This window comes from Drosophila melanogaster, chromosome 2R, assembly GCF_000001215.4.
Source record: "Drosophila melanogaster chromosome 2R".
In the NCBI taxonomy this organism is placed as follows: Eukaryota; Metazoa; Arthropoda; class Insecta; order Diptera; family Drosophilidae; genus Drosophila; species Drosophila melanogaster.
This window is the reverse complement of record NT_033778.4, coordinates 13655080-13673631: the sequence shown is the minus strand read 5'-3', so window position 1 is coordinate 13673631 and position 18552 is coordinate 13655080. Positions and strand designations below refer to the sequence as shown.

The window sequence follows — 18552 nt, the reverse complement described above, 5'->3', positions numbered from 1 at the left end:
CCATCCCACATTCCCCATTTTGGACCTCCGTCCATAAAATTTAATGCATCCTGCGAGTGTGACAGCCTGGCGGGCCTACGAATCCCACATAATCCGCAGGAGACATTGCCGGGCGGCAAAGTGCTGTAGCTTTTGAGCCAGCCAAGTGATGTGAAAACCCGTTGTCAGCCGAGTTGTAATTGGGTTTCCCGAACGGAATTTAATTTCTGCATCTTTAAGACCGCCGGCCGTGTTGATATTTGAAGACCCGGAAAGCTGCAATTGAGCTGCCCGATCATCCCCAAGGGAAACAGAAGCAAGAAAAATGGCAAAAGTTTTCAACTCCGTCTGCCTGGTGTGAGGGGGGGGGGGGGTGTTGGTTGGCCATTAAACCAGCCACAATAATCGATGCTCAAGTCGAACATCGAAGCTCTCTGCTCTTTGGGCCTGGCTAATTTTCTTGTGTCAAGGGAAAAGGCTTGGGAAACTGGAAAAAGGGACGCGGCTGACTGTTCCAAAGTATGCAACACAATTTTAATTAGTTTGGAAAAGTATTTTAATTTTTGCAATTTGAGTGCCAGAAAAAGAGAAATCTTGGGACCCACGTGGCCCTGCGGCTGTGGCAACCCCAAAATATTTTGAAATTCCTCTCTTTAATGATTATTAACATTATTAGTTGTAATGAGCGTCGTCAGCGCGTTTTAAAGTTCGCCATTGAGGCGTGGCAAATGCCAACAGAAATTTGCGTGTTGCCTGCCCCATTCGTAAACCAAAAAAAAATCCACCAACTGGCGCGCCAAAAAAAAAAAGCGCGAGCTAAACGCAAAGAAAGTTGAAAAAGTTGGAGAAAAATTTTCGCAATTATTTTTCTGTTTTAATGTAATAGTGAATTCTGCCTTTTTTTTTATAATTTTTCGGCCTTTTTTCTGCTTACTCTTCTATGCTTTCAAACAAAAAAGTTTGTTTAAACTATGTGGACTGAAATGGTTTTGCCGGACGGAGTCTAGCGGTTGCGTCGGGCACGCCGGAAAGTATGCTTTGATTTTTAGCCCGTCCATTGCGTGGAATGCAGTGTTCGAATTGTTTGGTCCCTGGTTTTGTGTGGACTTTTCTCGGCTATATACATATACACATATATAAATATATTTTATTTTTGGATATGCCAAAGTTTTCAAATTAAAGCCTCGTGCTTTGACCGAAAGTTTTGCGGCTGTGGGCGGCTCTTTGCCATGATTAGTGATTGAGTTTGGTTCTTGGACTTACGCAAAAACAGGCGGGCACTTACCTAGAAAGAGAACAGAAAAACGCCATAAAGTGTTAATTAAAGTTCGAATAACGAGTAATGTTTTGAGGTACAAATTCTATGAGCTAGGACATTAAAGGAGTCCGATTATCAGTTGCAATTTGCGTCCCGCAAATTCCCTGGGCAACTAAGAGTCTGTTTTGTGAGCATCCCGAACTTAATTACACACATCTCATTTGTCGCACACAAAAACCACTCCCCAAAAAGCTTCTTCGCATGGGACTCGAAGGGGTCTGGTCGTCTGGGAAATGGAAAACCCGAAACGAGCCGACAAGACAACACATGACATATAGCAGAAACCGGAGCAGAAGGATCCTGTTAGCCGTGCCCCCGGCACAGACTTTTGTTTATATGTCATAAAAATTACTCATACGTTAATAATTTAAACGGATGGCTGTTGATGATGGGTCACAGGCGTCTGCAAATTTGCTTTGGCCAACGGACTAACTGCGAATCAATACGAAATGAAAACCAAATAAGCGACGTCCTGACATCCTGCCCGTGCCCCATGTCCCTGATCAAACACAAGGCCATCACCTCAAGCTGGCTTGCTTCGATACCCGATAAGTTTCGCTATCATGTCGGGTAAAATTCATAACCATGTCTATGACAGACATTGAGCATATTATCTGATGTTGTCTGGGTGGCTGGTGGCGGTGGCAAATTCATTATTTCATCAATAAAACAACACAGCAATCAATATTGTGAGCTGTCCATTTTGTTTGCTTTGGCCATTCGGCCCAAGCGATACTCCTAAATAAATAGACGGCATATTTGTATGCAATCCATATATATTTATTCATGATGGAATATTAGAAAACGGCTGTAAAATTTGCATTCCTCAGTCTTGTGAAACTCTCTTATCAGTGAATTTATTTTACTGCGTTTCAAAGTAGTTTTGCTGGTCTTTTCTTTTCTATTAAGTTGTATATTGCTTTTTATTTAAATTTGGGTTAAAATATGTATTTTTAAGTTGGCATCATCACATAGTAGCAGCTCATCAGGATCTCTCCGCAATTTCGATTATTTTTTACTGGCGCTCATCTTTGAAATTTCTCGTAACCATTTCAGTAAAGGGATACAAAAAGGACGAACCCCTGCAGAAATCGTCCCTTTTGTAGCACCGTTTGCCGAAAGGGTTACAAGAATTCAAGGGATGGAGCCAGAACACACTGAGGTAATCGTTGATGGCCAGTGGCTTCAGGTTGGGAAGCAATTGGCGAACGAGAAAGTTGGTCTCCAGCAGAGGACTCCGTCGCAAATTTTGGTAGTACAGAGGGGCAAGCCCGGGAAATAAAGACCACTGACGTGGATTGAAAAACCTGTTTCTGTCACGCGTACAGTGGTCGTCTTCCAATCCTCGTTGTGGTCTTCTCCTGGGTCTTGATAGGGCAGATCTTAAGAAGATACCTAATCCCTCGAGTTCAGAGTTTTTTTCATGTTGAAGTCCCTTGTTTCGCATCGCCTTGTCTTCCTTGTCCAAAATCTTCTTTATAAGTCCCCAGTTATGAATGTCCTCTTTTGCCGATATTTTTCGTCTGCCAAACGACTGATGCCATTTATTAGCTTTCGTTGATATAAACTTGTCCACATTTCCGTTACCCTTTCCCGTAAGTCCTACCTTCTCTTTAAGTTTTCCTAAGGTACTGCGATGCTGATCCTTTTCGGTAGAGTTCTTCTTGGGCTTCTCATCGGTACATAACTTTTTTGAATTCTTATACTCATCCGAATATTTCTTTGGCTCTCCTAGTGAATTCAAGAAATTGCCTCTATTATTATTTTCACACTTCATCTTTAGGGCGAACTCAGCACATCTCTTTCTCCAGGAGAATTCTTCGCATTGTCTTTGCTGCTCATTTAATGAGCTTCTCTCTTTGAGATTTTCATCCGAACATTTGTCCTTGAAATCTTTTTCTGCGCATTTTTGCTTCAGTTCTTCGTTCGCACAAAGTTCCCTAAACTCTTTTAATGCACATTTTTCCTTTAATTCTTGCTCTGCACACTTTTCCTTAAGTTCGTTTTCTGCACATTTCCTTCTGAACTCTTCTTCTGCGCATGCTTTCTTTAATTCTTTTCTGGCACATTTTTCTTTTAAGTTTTCCTTGGCACATTTTTTTTTCAATTCTTCTTCTGCGCACTTTTCTTTCAGATCCTCTATTGCACACATCTTCCGTAACTCCTCTTCAGCACATTTCTCCTTTAATTCTTCTATTGCACACTTTTCCTTCAGTTCTTCTTTAGCACATTTACTCTTCAATTCTTCTTCTGCACATTTTTCAGAAAATAAATCCTTTTGCTTTGTGCTTATAATGTTTTCCTTTTCTTCTGCTAACTTTTTTTGCAATTCTTTTATAACGAGCTTCATTTTTGACAAAAGGTCTTGCTCGTACTTGTCAGATGTTTTGCACTCTAAAGACATATTTTTTAGCACATCTTCAACGAAATCCTTTTTTTCTTGACACTTATCCTTTAAAGACTCAATGGCGCAGTTTCGATTCAGACCAAATTCATTAGATTCAGTCTTAAGTTTTTCATTTGCACTCATCTTTTCTAGCTTAGCCATAGCTTTGTAGAATTCTTCTGCAATGCTTTGGCTTAGACCGTGTTTAATACATTGGTTCTTCAGAGACCGTCCTTCGATCACCTCTTTTATGTGTGTGCACTGCTTAATAATAACATCTACTTTATTTAATATGCCCGTATATTCCGTATTTCCCAACATTGATGGATTCGAAAGAGCGCAAGCATCCTTTTTCTGGCACTCACAACACTGTATGTAATGCCTCCAGAAATTTTCAACTAATTGATTTACATTATTGTCCTTTTCCTCAACATTGCAGACTTTATTTCCTTTCAAATCCTGTTGCATTCTTTTCTCCATCAGGAACATACACCTAACCATTAGCTCTGCTACTCGAAATTTCAGCTTGTCTTTATCATCTAACATTGAAAAAAACTTTGAGAAATCAATATCTTTCTTAGACTTTATGCCTCCTTTGTCGATATCATTTTCAGGTGAACACCATAGATTTTTGTGAACACGGCTTTTAAATACTTTATGCAAGCTGTTGCCGGATTGACAAGATGGTGGCTGGTTATCCACGTTTGCAGCATTTGAACAAGGAATTTTCGAGATACAATCAGCAGTATTGGGTGGCTTTAGTGCAGCTTTACAATCTTTTTTTTCCGAACTATTATCACACAGAATTCGGTTCTTTAAAGTGTCATAGAAGCCCGTTAGTTTTTGATCATATGGTGGAATCATTTTGGGTCCTGACTCGTTTTTCTGACCACCCAAATTGTGGGAACATGAGTCCATGATATTTCCGTTGACCCTCTTAGAATCCACTTTCTGTTCTGCAGAAGATGAAGGCACCTGTGGATCAATGCATTTTACGCATATATTTTTGTTATCAATTCGACTCACATTTTTTTGGTTAATAGACTTGAAAGAAGATTCTCTAAGACATGGAAGACGACCCTCAGTTTCCTTCTTGGCTTTACTTATGAGTTTCTCCTCACGTTCCTTTATTACTTCCATTGAGTGAGGAAGTATTGGTTTGTTATGTGAAGATATTTCTTTGTCGTTTGCTCTTCCAACACTTTTGGATTTAGTTTTTAACGGGAAAAATGCATCCTGACCCAACTTATTTTGCCTCTGTGGATTTAAAGATTCTTCGAAAAAGGTCCAATCTATCGAATCGTCATTATATTTTGCCTTTGGAACTTGTGGCTTTGCCTTTGGCTTTCTTTGCGTTATTTGCCGTTTGTATTTCCTTTTATTTTGATAATGCTGCATTAGAGCCTTGTTATCTGAGTGGTATCTCAGAAGATCGGCATCCTTTCCCTCCTGCAATTGTTGCCTTACTTTTCTACCCTTTGACATGAGCATGGTAACAAAATTTCTGAATGTACGTTTGGGTTCCTTAAACTCGAGGTACGCCTCCTTATCATCTGGATATGATCTGTGAGAGGAACTCGGCGAGTATTTCTTTTTGGTAGACCGCTTCATGCGGTTAGTCCTTTCGTTCTTCTCAATTCCCTTGTCTAATCCGTCAACACCCTCGTTCATTAGATCCCTTAGACGTTTGTTCATTTTTCCATTCGATCTTTCCCTAAAACGCCGAGCTCGTTGATAGACGTCTGGACGGGATTCCCTTTTGCCCCTGCCCGATTCTTTATGGTAGAGGCGTCCCATCTGACTGATAAAATAACAGCTGCCAGGGTGTCTGTATCCACAGACTTTGAGTCTGTGAACTTCGCCCACAATGCAGACCTTTTGTGGAACCTGTCTTATCGATGGCGAAGAGCCCGTTTGGCTGAGATCGTTGGTGAGAATGTCGTATGACATCGGAGGATCATCCTGGAAGAAGGTAGTCTGCTGACTAAATGCAGATCCATTGCTCTTTACCAGGGTCCAGGGTTGGATGTATGGACTGGGTTGATGACAGACCCACAGTCGTTTTAGCGGCAAGTTAATAAACCTGCGAAACATTCCAAAGAGCACGATTGCTGCGGAAGGGTCCTTCTAAGTGCTGCGGTTACCAATGAAATTTGGATGGTTAATAAAAAAAAGAAACTAAGGCCAAGTTTACGTGGGGGCAGTCACTGGAGATTTTATTAAAAAACTAAGCAAAGTGAAATAAAATTCATGACAACTTCGAGTGCGAAACACAAGGAAATATGGACAACAATGCTGATGACCTGGGCGTCTACTAGAAAGGCAACGGGGTCAAAGGTGATCAATGTACCACTCGCTTTTCACAGTACCCATAACTTTCCATTGCTGTCGTGCGAGGTGGCCAAGACCACGGTGACGGTGGCAAGGACGATAGCCCAGTTGCTACAGTCGATTACCTGGTCTGAAAATCTAGAAATCATATATCTAGGGAAATATATCCTAGGGTAGGAAATCCGCTGCATCAACTGAAGGACAAGCGGCCTTGACGACCGCCGTGGTCCTTTAAGCCTTTCTCCTTGGGCAAGCAATGATATTTTGGGCTCCTTAAAAGCGCAGTTGTCCACCTGTCTGCGTTACAAATTATAGGTTATCCAAGCCATACGTTCTCTTCCTTTAAGAGATTAAATTTCAGGATAGGTTTATTTTTTCTTCTTTTTTTCCTCTGCTTCGGCGGCTTTCTCTTTCTGATCGAATTCATCACATTCTTTCAAAATCCTATCTTCCTCGCATTTTTTCCGTTTCTCTTCTTCATCCGCTTTCTTCAATCGTTCTTCCTTGTCCTTTAGGTCTTTTAACTTGGAGTTCAGTTCTTTTTCTTCGTTCTTAAGCGATTCCAGTTTCTTTTTCAGTTTCTCGCATTTTCTCTTTTTCGCTTCTTCGGCGCATTTAAGCTTTTGGAGTTCCTGTTCGCATTTCTCTTTTATCTCTTCCTCTTCGCATTTTTTCTTTTTCTCCTCCTCTTCGCATTTCTTTCTCCGTTCTTGCTCTCTGCATTTCTTCTGCTGCTCATTCTCGCATTTTCCTTTTTCGACCTTTTTCATTAACTTCTCCTCCCTTTGCAACAGTTCCGTACGTTTTTTCCTCACCTCGCATAATTTTTTGAAAGCGTTTTCTATGCACTTTCTTTTAATTTCCTCATCGCATTCTCTTTTACAGCCTTCGCTCTTGCATTGTTTTTTGAACTCACCATCGACTTTCATAATATCTTCTTGTGTTTTCACTAGGACTTGACATATTTTATTTTTTGCTTCCTCTTCACATTTCTTCATTTTCTCCTCCTCCTCTCGCTTTTTCTTTCTCTCTACTTCATTGCACTTGATTTTTTGTCTTGCGTCTGCGCATCTTTTCTTCATTGCACACTTTTCGATATTAGCTTGTAATTCCTTAATCTCGCACTCTTTATTTTTTTCTTCCTCTTCGCAGGACTTTTTCATCATTTTCTTCACTTCTTTAGAGGCTTCGCTAAAGTCTACGTCGTTCTTTTCCGTGAGATCTTGAATAGTGGGGCATGCCTCTTTCCACTTCTTTTGAACGCAACTATCTCCACATTCCTTTTCTGCCTCGCACTTATTCTTTTTTTTCGGTTCTCCAAAGGAATAGGCACACATCTTCTTGATCACCATCTTACGGCATCTCTTCTTGATTTGCGCACTAAGGCAGTCTTCTATGGCAGCCACATCAGTCTTATTCTTCTCCTGTGCTTTGCATATATCCTTCCATTCTTCGTATTCGCACTCTTCCATCCTCTGCTCGAATGGTGATTTTTTTGCATCTCCCTTGGAGCATTTCGGTTTTTCCTTGGTCTTCTTTGGGCACTCCTCCTTCTTGGATTCCTTATTTTCGTCCTTTGCACGTTTATCTTTCGGAATCTTTTTAGGCTTATCACAAGTCTTAGCTTTTTTCGCCGGTTCTTTGCTTTTATCCTTGGGTGCTCCCTTACAGCTATCAATTATGGCATTCTTTCCTTTCTTAGCTTTTAGTGATTCTTCTGCTTTCTTTGCAGTCTTCGCATCGTCCGCTTTCTTTGGCCTATCGTTGCATTTATCCACTTCCGGTTTATCTTTACATTTTTCCTTCTCTTTCTTACTCTCTCTTTCCAACTCGGCTTCTAAGAGCTTTGTGGTATCTGCTATGCATTTCCTAAGAGTTTCTGATTCCTTGCATCTCTCTTTCTCTCTTGGCTCCTTGCACCCTTCCGCAGAGTCGCCCTTCTTCTTGACCGGACATTCCTTCATTAATTTCTCGATCTTCTTATCCTTGATCAGCCGCTCGTAGCGTAGCTTAAGTTCCTGCTCCCTACAGTACTTCTGCATCACCGACTTCAGACAGACTCGCTTGACGCCGGCCATCACGCAGTCCATCATATCCCCCATGGCCTTCTTCTCCTCCGGCTTCATGCAATCCATTTTTGACTTCAGCGCCTTCGACTTGACCCCGATGCACTTCTTCAACTGGCATATTAGGCGGTCGGCATCCCTCCTGGCCGCCTCCTTCTTGTCGGCCGCCTCCTTTTTCTTCATTGCGAGTGCCTTTTGCTCCTTCACGCACTTGTACCTTTCGCTGTCCATGAGAGGTGGGTCACAGTATCTGCGCAGCTGCCATTTATAAGCTATGCCAATGGATCCGCGGACTTGGGGAGCAGACATCCGCGTAAGCAGGCAGCCGCCAAATCTGGAGCCCATTGATAAGAACCGTGCTTAGTCCCCCACGAACATAAAACTAAAAACTAAAAATTTAGATGGTCGTGAATTAAAAAAAAAAAACGAATTTAGAACTAAATTTTTGGCCCTGTTTGTTTAAAATGAAACTACATGAATTTTTGTTGAAAATGGAATACTGGGTTCATAAAACATTTTAAGTACTAGCAATATTTTATATAGATCTACATTGGTATATCCACGAATTGCGGGCCTTGGGAAGAGCACCATTGAAACGCTCTCCTTGCTGGCGTCAACCATTTTCAAATCTTTGCTCAAACCTCAGAAATGACAACAACGCAGAGGAGCCACAACCACGACATAGTTACACACACATCCCATCGAGGGGCCAACGGCAGACAAACACTTTTGTCGAACATAAAATCGAGCACAACTTAATTAAATGTTAAAAGCGCGACCGCAGCGCGTCTGTGGCAACCAAAGGTGTGAATACGAAGGGGTTGTTGCCGGTGGGCTGGGCATTTCCGGTTTGTGGGTGGGTTGTTGGTGTGGGGTTGGGGTTGGAAACGCCGTTATCACAGCGAAGAAGACGTTGACAGACGCTAACTTCATTTTCGGGGTACTGCTTCAAATTAGCAAACCTGTCAACTGTCAGTGTTTGTGAGTTGAAGTGCGGCCAGAAGTATGCGGGGTAGGCGGTTGGGTTGGAGGTGTGGGGCACGGCTCCAGGCGAAAAGCAAGACAATGTGCCTCACCTGTGCTTCAACACCTTGCAGGAGTTCCTCAGTCCCCCCCCCCCCACGCTACTCCATCGCTCGATAAGGAAGTTGCTCTGCGAACTTTGCAGTCTATACAGAAGAGGCCTCCATGGCCATGTGTGTGTGTGTGTGTCTCTCTCTGTGTGGGTATGCGCGGTGAATTATGGCATGTCTACTTCCGCCACCTGCCAACCCACAGTCCCCCATTGCGTTGTTTGTAATTTGTTAATTTCCCGCATTTAGAAATTAATTTTCACTTCATGCGCCGCCAAGCAGACAACAGCAGACAGGTGAGTTCGAGTTGGCCTACCTTGGCAGCACTGTCGCACATAAGTGTGCTTTAACTTTCTGCCACACGCACTCACACACGCACACTCACGGCGGCATTACGAACTTGCACCGCAATTACGAGTGCCACCCACTCAGCCCAATTCAGGACCAACCCACCCAGTGAGCTCATTGCGTATTTAAATTCCTTTATGTTGTCATTAATTTCTGCAACTTGTTCGGCAGTGTCGCTGTTAATTTTTAAACGAAAGCTCTGCCCGAGCAGTCTGCCATGTGTTTGACACGTTTACATTTTAATTGCGCACATGTGCACGGTGGGAAGTGCGCATTTCATTGTTGATGTGAGCGGGCGCCGAATGTGAAATGGGTCTGCGGAGTGTAAAACTTTAATTGCTTTATTATGTCGGCCAGCAGGCAGGTGGGAAACATCCTCGGAGAATCACAGAATCGCTCAGCCCACATTCGCGAAGAATTGGGCCAAGGCACTTGAATCGCCCCAAGGGCTAGAACACCCCGAAATAAAGATGGCACAGGGTTCTCTTCTATGTTCCGAAGAAATCTCTTTTTAAATTGACTCAAGTAGTCTCAGGCTAATATGTAAGCTCTTGCACTTTTCAGTTTTAGCCTTACTAAGCCTTACTGTTCAAAATTGGATGTTATAAGTTTCCGCAATTCCGTTTTAAGTCATGGTGTTTTTGGGACGCCATCTCTCACGATCTCTCGCGTACCATCTAAAGCAGCCCAGTTGGAACCGATTGTTCCTAAAGCCCCGCACTAATTTGCACCATGTATCCGTTTACTTGGGACAACCAAGGATACTTAGCCACAAATCCGATGCATATGATGATTTAAGCTCGAAATATCGAATGAAAACTAATTGCATGATCAATCAAGCAATTGATCAATCAGAACCGCAAAAATTCTACTACCACCATCGGATCTACAAAGCATCCCAACTGAAGGACCGTGTTTTTAAAAGAAACATCGATCAAATATGCCTGAACCAACAACGATCGTTTTGCAAAGAGGCCGATAAAGATAGTTGCTATTGCAAAAAATTGGAGGATGAAAACTGCGCACTGCAGCCGTTACCAAAACCGGAACCCAAAAAGAAATGCTCACGGATATCCAGAAAGAGAAAGCATTTACTTGAGCAAAAGAAGAAAGCGGCAAAATCTGAAGCCCCTCCAGAATCGCAAAGTGAACCAAATCTAGACGAAGCCGTCGATGAGCTGAAGTTCAGTTGCATGCTAGCTTCCGAGAAGAAAGACTGCGAGCGCAAGCAGTACAAGGCCCTCTGCGAAGAATTGAGAAAGTCAAAGCCTCAGGGTGATCCCAAGTCTGTAGATTCTCTTGTAAAGTGCATGCTTTCTGGCATACAGAAGGCGTGTATTGTTCACGCCGAGAAGATTGTCTACCAGAAGAAGTTCGCTGAACAAATCGCGATTGAGGAGGCTAAAAGAAAGGAAAGAGAAAAGAAAGAGGGAAAGCCTCTAGACTGCACTAAGCCGAGTGAGGACGACGAAACTGGCGCAAAGAACAAAGCTGAGAAGAAAAAGGCCAAAGAGAAAGCTGAGATAAAACGATTGCTCAAGGAAATAAAGGGCAAGTGCAAGAAGCAGCGTGAGGAAGCTGAACGCAAGAAGAAAGAGGAGGCAGAGCTCAATAAAAAATGTAAAGAAGCAGCTGCTAAAAAGAAATGTGAGGAATTGGAGGCTAAAAAGAAATGTGAAGAAGCGGCTGCTAAAAAGAAATGCGAAGAAGCAGCAGCCAAGAAGAAATGCGAAGAAGCAGCAGCCAAGAAGAAATGTGAAGAGGCAGCGGCCAAGAAGAAATGCGAGGAAGCAGCAGCCAAGAAGAAATGTGAGGAAGCAGCAGCCAAGAAGAAATGTGAAGAAGCAGCAGCCAAGAAGAAATGCGAAGAGGCAGCGGCCAAAAAGAAATGCGAAAAATCAGCACCAAAAAATAAATGCCAAGAATCAGCGGCCAAAAACAAATGTAAAGAAGCAGCAGCTAAAAAGAATTGCGCGGAAGCCGAAGCGAAAAAGAAATGTGAAGAGGCAGCGGCCAAAAAGAAATGCGAAGAGGCAGCGGCGAAAAAGAAATGCGAAGAGGCAGCGGCCAAAAAGAAATGCGAAGAAGCAGCAGCAAAAAAGAAATGCGAGGAAGGTGCTGCTAAAAAGAAATGCGAAGAAAAGGCGGAGATAAAAAAATGCGTAGAATCAGACCGTAAGAAAAATAGTGCAAACGATGCAGCTATGAAAAAGTGTGAGGAAGACAAAAAGAAGAAATCTCAAGAGGCCGAGAAAAAGACGAAAAGCGAACAGGCCGCGCTTCAAAAGAAATGTGCCGAGGCCAAGAAGAACAAGGCACGTGAAGCCGAGAAAAAGAAAAAGACAGCAGAATCCGAACGGAAGAAAGACTGTGATCTAGCCGAATTCAAAAAACGATGCAATGAGCTGAAGAAAAAGATTGCAGAGGCAAATTGCGAAGAAAAGAAAGGCAAGTAGTGGGCCATTAATAAAAAAAAGAAAAGCTTATCGGAGGCGTGGGAGATGAAGTCCCCTACCTATTATACATTTCAGCTGTAATTTCAATACTTAAGTTAAGTAATGATCTATCTTTTCCTAATAAATTTGGAGTTGTATCTTAATTTAAATTTGTGAGCGATTAAAGTCAAAATTCCAGATGTAGTACGTATCTTTGCATTGACAGATTAAAGTTACTTTCAGCACTAAAGCATTAAAGCTATTTAAGACTGGCTTTATCATCGGACGGCTAAACCACTATTGTTCGGTTGGGGAAATGCCAACAGACCCGCTAAGTACAGGCTTGCTGAAGGACAATGATGATGAAGAGTGGGCCGAGAAGGCCGAGGAGGCCGACAAACAATTGTGCCCGCTTGTCTTGTTTATTGTCATCCATCATGCCAAGGCCCCTGGTGGTCGGGGAGATCGTCTTCAAGCAACGATTTGTGGCTACCATCCGGCGGAGGTGGAAAGTGGGCGAACGGGAGCCTAACGAGTGGAGTTTACTCATTCAGTCGAGTCTTCTCCTCAACCAGGCTCGGCCTCATTTAGCCGTTTTGCTGCGCATTTGCCACTGTCAACGATTCTGCCACCCGTTTGCGTTGCTCTTGTAACATTTCCACAAGGCTCTTTTTTTTCGATGCTGCTGTAGTTGTTTCTGTAGCCGTAGCTGTTGCTGTTGCTGCTGATTGTTGCACAAGGATTTGTCAAGGATAAAACACTCGAGGGCAGCCAGTCGACATTGTCGTAGTTGTCGTCACCGACGCTGCTTCATCATGGTTACGATTATGATTATGTAGCGACAGTTTTTGTCCTGGCCCCGCTGAAAGGCATTCGGTCGGTGTGGAGGTCCTTTCACACGTGTTTCCCTGTGCAATGGTTATCGATTTTCCGCATGGGAATGTGCAGTCCGTGCGGCCTTGGATTTTCCCAGGACATTGCACTGAGAATTTAAGTAGGGATGCTGGCAGCAAAACACATTTACCCAATTTGAAATAGGGAAAAGCGGACTAAGAATATGGTTTTCTATGAATAGGGTCTCTACAGCTTTTCTTCCAATAAAATCTAGAGTTCTTCCTCTATTTGCTTTCAGTGCAGCCTGCATAAAAGCAGTTTCGCTTTATCTGCAATTGGAGACCTTGGAGCTAACATGTGCACCATATTTAAGTTGATCCATATGCTTTGAGCTGGCCGGGCGTGCTACACTCTTTCCGTGCCCCCAATTTGGCGATCTGCGACAACCCAAATTCGTTTGCCAAACACATTTCATCCACCGAAATGCCAAATGCAAAGCAGGCAACCAGAAAGGCTGCGGTTGCCAAATTATATGCAACTGCGGTGACGTGGGCGTGGCATGCGGTTAGTTAAACAAAAGTGTGGTACCATGAAAACTGGGTCAAAATCCTGGGGGAGAAACTGTCACAATGCCAGACGCATTAAAGCTACTAAAAACCTGCCCTCCACACCAAAAAAACCAACAGCCAAAGTTCAACAACAGTGCTACAACATGGGACATACGACAACATTGTCTCAAAAACACTCGACAAAGTTTCGGTTTCACTTTGGTTGTTGTTGCCACCGATTTTTGCCGTTTACGTTGCCGTCAACTTCCGGCGGACCAACCTGTTCCGCTTGATTGTTCTCGTTGCTCTCGAGCTCCGGCTACGGCTCCGGTTCCCTCGTCATGAAAGGTTAATGACGGCTCCTGTCAGCGCCGAAGGTCACATCTAACGCTTGCCACCCACCGTCGCCCATCGCCCATCGCCACCCACGGGGAGGTGGTCCTTGCGGGGTCAAGCGTGCAGCAGGTAAAAGTTTCGTTTCCCAGGACAAAAACTCAACGGAAGGGCGACGGATGATGAGGGGGAGAAAACCAGGAGCTGTGCTAAATACCAGTACTGCTGAGCGGGAACTCCGGGGGGTAGCAGAGCGTAAAAGTTAAATGAAACGAAACACGTTAATGGCCTCCGCGTGGACCGGTTGGAGACGGGTGGGTAGTGGTCGCTTAGGGAGGTGAGGAGGATGCGCCATCGTGAAAGGTGAGAGGCTGTCCTGTTAAAGCCATGCCCCGTGGAAAGTGAAATCGCCGGCTTGCCAAGTTGGCAGTGCTGGCCAAGAGCCGTGTAATAAAATGATATCGTTGGCTTAGTTAAGTAGCAATAAGCTGAAAAAGGTAGCCCGAAATTCGTTGGGCGCCACCTCTCAATCACGGCGTTTCAGGTTGATATTAAGTTATTTAGGCTATTTAGACGCCGAGTGAAGACCTCTTCGGGCTTCTCGACTGGGTCATTAAAGCCAAATTACAGTATATTAGGTTACCGTTTTGTGCCGGGGTGGAAATTCGACAGCCTTTCCCCCCAAAACTTGCCTCTCGCTATTCACAGGAATTCCACTACAACTAATAGTGCTGCTAATTAACATCCTTGAAGTTGTGGACCTTGGAAAATAGCTAGCTTAAAGCAATTCGATTTCCCTCCGTGCAGCAAAACTGGCGCCCAATTGTTAAAGCACACAAAGAAAACAGTGTCAAGGGGATCGAGGGAATGAAGGATCCAAGACCAGCCAAAAAAAAAAATGGCAAAAAAGTACAAAGAATTATGTATCACTTCGTTACGACTTACTTCCACTTAATTTATTTTCACTTGCTTTTAGCAGCAAAGGGCGAGCCAAAGAAAAGCCGTGCGGATGGGATGGCAACTTTGTCTGAGCCTCGGAAAACGAAAGAAGTCGAAAAGCAGAGGGAATTGTACATTATACAGTTGGTCAATAAAGTCTGCACACATCCAGGACTTAAAAGTGTTGATATATATTTCATTTAATGAGATACAGCGGTAAGATATGTCCACTGAAAGATGTACATACAATACAACGATTCTGCAGATTGGAGTGTTAATTGGTTTTAGCCTTTGTTAACAGAATGCTGAATCCATCATTTAAATTTAAGGAAAATAAAGATCTCATTTTTGCACAGCTTTTTGAAATCTGCTGTATGTAAGTGAACTTCGCAAAGAGTTGCATTTATTTAAGGCTGCATTGTTGCTAGCAAATGTTGAGTGCGTTTGCAGACTTCGCTTGCAACTCACCTTGAATGGTACTCAAACTTTGTATTCCCACTGTCCGATTTTGGCCAAAAGAAGAAGACCAGGCCCACAGGCGTTGGCCAACAACTTGCAACAACTTCGGACGGGCTTCCCGTCTGTCTGCGAAAAGCATTTGACTTTGCATTTGTCTGCGACTGCAGGTTGCAACGCTTTCGGCCTTCACACCTTTTGTTGTCCAAATGCTACGACTGCTACCATTCCCCATTTCCCATTTGCCCTCGACCATTTCCACCGCCGGGCTTTGGGCTTCGGAAAACGCCTTTCGAGTGCCCGGCGCATTAATTCTCAGGTGTGCAATTTAGTGTGCGGCCAATTTTGGTCGGTCGGTCGGTTGGTCTGGACAGGAAGAGGAAGCCCAGGAGCGTCTGTTACGTGTTGACCACACGATGGTGTTTTTTTTTTTTTCTTTTTCGGTGGGTGTTTTTTTTCGAAGGGGCTAGCTTGCCCCAGCGGGGTGAGCTTGAAATGTTAGGAAATTTTAAACGGAAGTTCGCGTTTTCTGCCCTTTTCGGCTCTTATTGTTAGCTGTGTTTCCGCTTTTCTGGTATTTTTGGCCTCACATTCTGCGATCCGTGCCCATTTCCGGCTAAAACAACATGGCTTAAAGAGCTACATGCCACACTTCTCACTCACGTCTTTAACAAAAACTTTGGACGCGAACTTTACGCGAAACTTTTCAATGGACTACATTTGCTATGCCATGTTAAACAGCAAAAAAATGACAGCGTAGAAGGTTAAGACGAGAACTATGGCCAGCAAAATGGCGCCGGCTATAATTTTGAGAGCACGACAAAAGCGGTGAAGAAAAAAGATAAAATAATTTATATATATAAGGAGCGGACAACTTGAAAAACTTTTAATAATTGCATTTTGCGCAAGCAGCAGCATCGACTTCAACTGGCTCACATAATAAACTCCCTCAACCACCAACCCCCAACCACCCACCGCAAGGCCATCGAAACCGCCCACTGCTGCAGTTTGTGAATCGACACCCAAGCAACAAGACAATCAGCTAAGAGATACTCACGAGCCGGGGGAGAACAGGCGATGACTGGGCCACAAAAATAACCGAAAAGTAATTCCCCACAAAAGTAAACTTGAGCGTACAAAAGTCGAGTTTTAAAATAAACTTGCAGCCAGCTCTATTTTTCTTTCTATCCATCGGATCGCCAGGGGATCCGAGCATCCGAGGCGGGGCATCTCTGCAGTTGGTTAGCGAATAGACAAAAGTCGACGGTGGCGGAGGGGCGCCACTTGGGGCACAAAAGGCGCATTTTCCATGAAAGAAAAGTGGCTAACTAAGTCGCCGACTTGGCAGCCGCCCCTTCACCACCACCCATCGACATCATCAGTGGCGCAGTTTCGAGAGCCTCAAGAGCTGCTCCGCCATCGATTTTTGTGGGCCAGAAAATATGGCTTTCAGTCGCTGCTCTGGAAAAGTCGGACACTCCAGGAATTAAAGCAGCTTCGCAAAAACAATGGCAGCTGTCTTAGAGGATAAGATGTGAGTAAATTAGGGCTAACTCATGGTCAAAATTGTGGTATTTTTAAAGATATAGATATATGTAGCTATAATTCCAGTTCCAAATGGTCTGTATTTTATATGGGATGTATAAATCTCTTGAATAAGGTGTTTCAGTGGCCAGCGGCTTACATTTAATGATGGCATCAAGTTTAAAGAGATTGTAGCAGCATCAAGGATAGTATTCATTTAGGAGCCAAGTGAGTACAGTCTGTGCCAAGGCAGCAGATTTAATATTATAATAAAAAGTACGATAAAACAGCATGGTACAGGACTAATAACCTACAAGTGCCCATGAAACGGGTCAATAATCCACGGAATGTGGCAGATCATCATCTGATTTCATCAACGCGCGACCCCCGTAATAATATGAGACCCACTTTATTAAATATGAAATATGCTCCATCGCCGCTGTCGCCTCGTATTCGCCATCATGGCCGAAAGGAGTCGAGGGTCCTTTTAGCATGGCCAGCACGTAGCAAACGCAGTACGCTCAAATACATGAGATAAAATGCCGGACATTAAGTCCCTGGGGAAGGACGATCAAAGCATTTTGCCATCCAAGGTAAACTGCCACAAGCGAAGCCCGCTGTATGTGTATAGAGTATAGTTTAACGAACATCTTGCTAAATTTCATGCTCAACTTGCGTGTGTCAAAAATGCGAAATTGAAATGCTTTAAAATTTAACATCTCACCACGGCTCACATCCGACCAAGGGGTAAGATGCAGCTGCCAGGATGCGGCAAGGACTCGGCTTCTCACCGCTCCGTTCCTATCCGATCCGTGTTGGTGGGCAAACATTTTTATGCAAAAATATTTTGCATGTCACTCCCATCTGCCGGTTTGTTGTTGTAGCCCAGGGTCTGTGTATTTGCCACAGACTTTTGCATGCATAACAAGTCAGCGAAGCGGACGAACGGACGGACGGACAAGCAAACAGAGCAAAAAATGGCCAAAAGGATGCGATGTGGTGGTGGTGGGGGGGGAGGGGTAAATCCAGGAAAACTCGTGGTAGCAAAAGCCACGCACACAACCAGACGAGAAGGAAAAGGCAGCGCCGGCAGCAGGAAGCGCATACAAAACTTTAGCGGCAACCGGTCGCATTTCGTAATCTTTGCAAATAAACGCGTGAAATTCCAAGGCGCACCACATTGGGGCATGCAGTGGATTGGGCGGTTTTTTGGGTGGTTCATTGTGTGGGGTGGGGTGCTGCCACAGTCGCCAGTTGGCCGACATGTGCGCGCCATTTTTGGCATACAGCTCACACGCGAAATTGCGCATGCAGATTAAAATTCTTGAACGCGCATTTCCGTTTCCGTTCCGTTCCGTTCGCTGTGTGAGTGTGTGTGCCTGTGTGCGCGAACTGTCGGAAAAAATGCCGGGCATTTTCTTCGCTTTTGCAGCGGGGGAGTGCTTGAATTTCCACTTCAGCTTTCGGTTTTTGCCCTCTGTTTGCAGTGCTGATTGCAACCTTGAAGTGACCCCGTGCTGAATGAAGTTGTGAGCGGTTGGGAATACTCAATAAAAATTTGTATCGAATGCGACAGCTTGTTGGGGATTTGTTGGGGATTTCCTCTCGTTTTGATTAGAGTCATAAATGTCGCATGCCGAAATCAAATGCTGATTGCATGGCATAACATTTGTTCGAATGAACTAATACATTTCTGATTTGACTAGATTTATCTGCTGGAATGAATGGTTACCATATCATTACCTCCAATTTAGTAGGTGGTTTTTTATTTAAAAGCAAAGTTAATGGTAATCACAATCGTCTTTCCTTGATTCTTATTGTTTCGAAACTCCATTAGAAAGGTAATTACTATTTTCCCATTACCAGAAAGCCAAATATATGCTTCTACGCGGATAGATTCCACAAAAATTGTGATTTCAGCATTGAAACAGTTTAGCAAAAAAATGGGAAGCGACCCTCTGAAAATAAATCACAAAATCGCA

At 43.7% G+C, this 18552-nt stretch overlaps 4 protein-coding genes and 1 long non-coding RNA gene across 7 annotated transcripts in view; 2 read left to right on the top strand and 3 right to left on the bottom strand.

Moving 5' to 3' along the window:
• Positions 1-18552, bottom strand: part of tei (teiresias) — a 126324-nt gene that overhangs the window by 75736 nt on the left and 32036 nt on the right. The gene's annotated exons all lie outside the window — the stretch shown is intronic.
• Positions 1668-1983, top strand: lncRNA:CR45031 (long non-coding RNA:CR45031). The gene has a single exon (NR_124545.1). It is a non-coding gene; the product is annotated as a long non-coding RNA:CR45031 (long non-coding RNA).
• Positions 2038-5896, bottom strand: CG18368 (uncharacterized protein). Its single transcript, NM_137052.2, has one exon. The coding sequence runs from the start codon at positions 5775-5777 to the stop codon at positions 2313-2315; it is 3465 nt and encodes a 1154-aa protein (NP_610896.1). The 5' UTR covers positions 5778-5896; the 3' UTR covers positions 2038-2312.
• On the bottom strand, positions 5876-8518 carry CG13337 (uncharacterized protein). 2 transcript variants are annotated; one of them, NM_137051.2, is made up of 1 exon: positions 5876-8518. In NM_137051.2, exon 1 carries the CDS (start codon positions 8423-8425, stop codon positions 6383-6385), a length of 2043 nt encoding a protein of 680 aa, NP_610895.1. In that variant the 5' UTR covers positions 8426-8518; the 3' UTR covers positions 5876-6382. The 2 variants fall into 2 exon arrangements, with proteins under 2 accessions (NP_610895.1, NP_001286392.1); NM_001299463.1 differs by having other exon boundaries at positions 6326-8518.
• On the top strand, positions 10034-12137 carry CG6209 (uncharacterized protein). The gene has a single exon (NM_137050.1). The coding sequence runs from the start codon at positions 10134-10136 to the stop codon at positions 11955-11957; it is 1824 nt and encodes a 607-aa protein (NP_610894.1). The 5' UTR covers positions 10034-10133; the 3' UTR covers positions 11958-12137.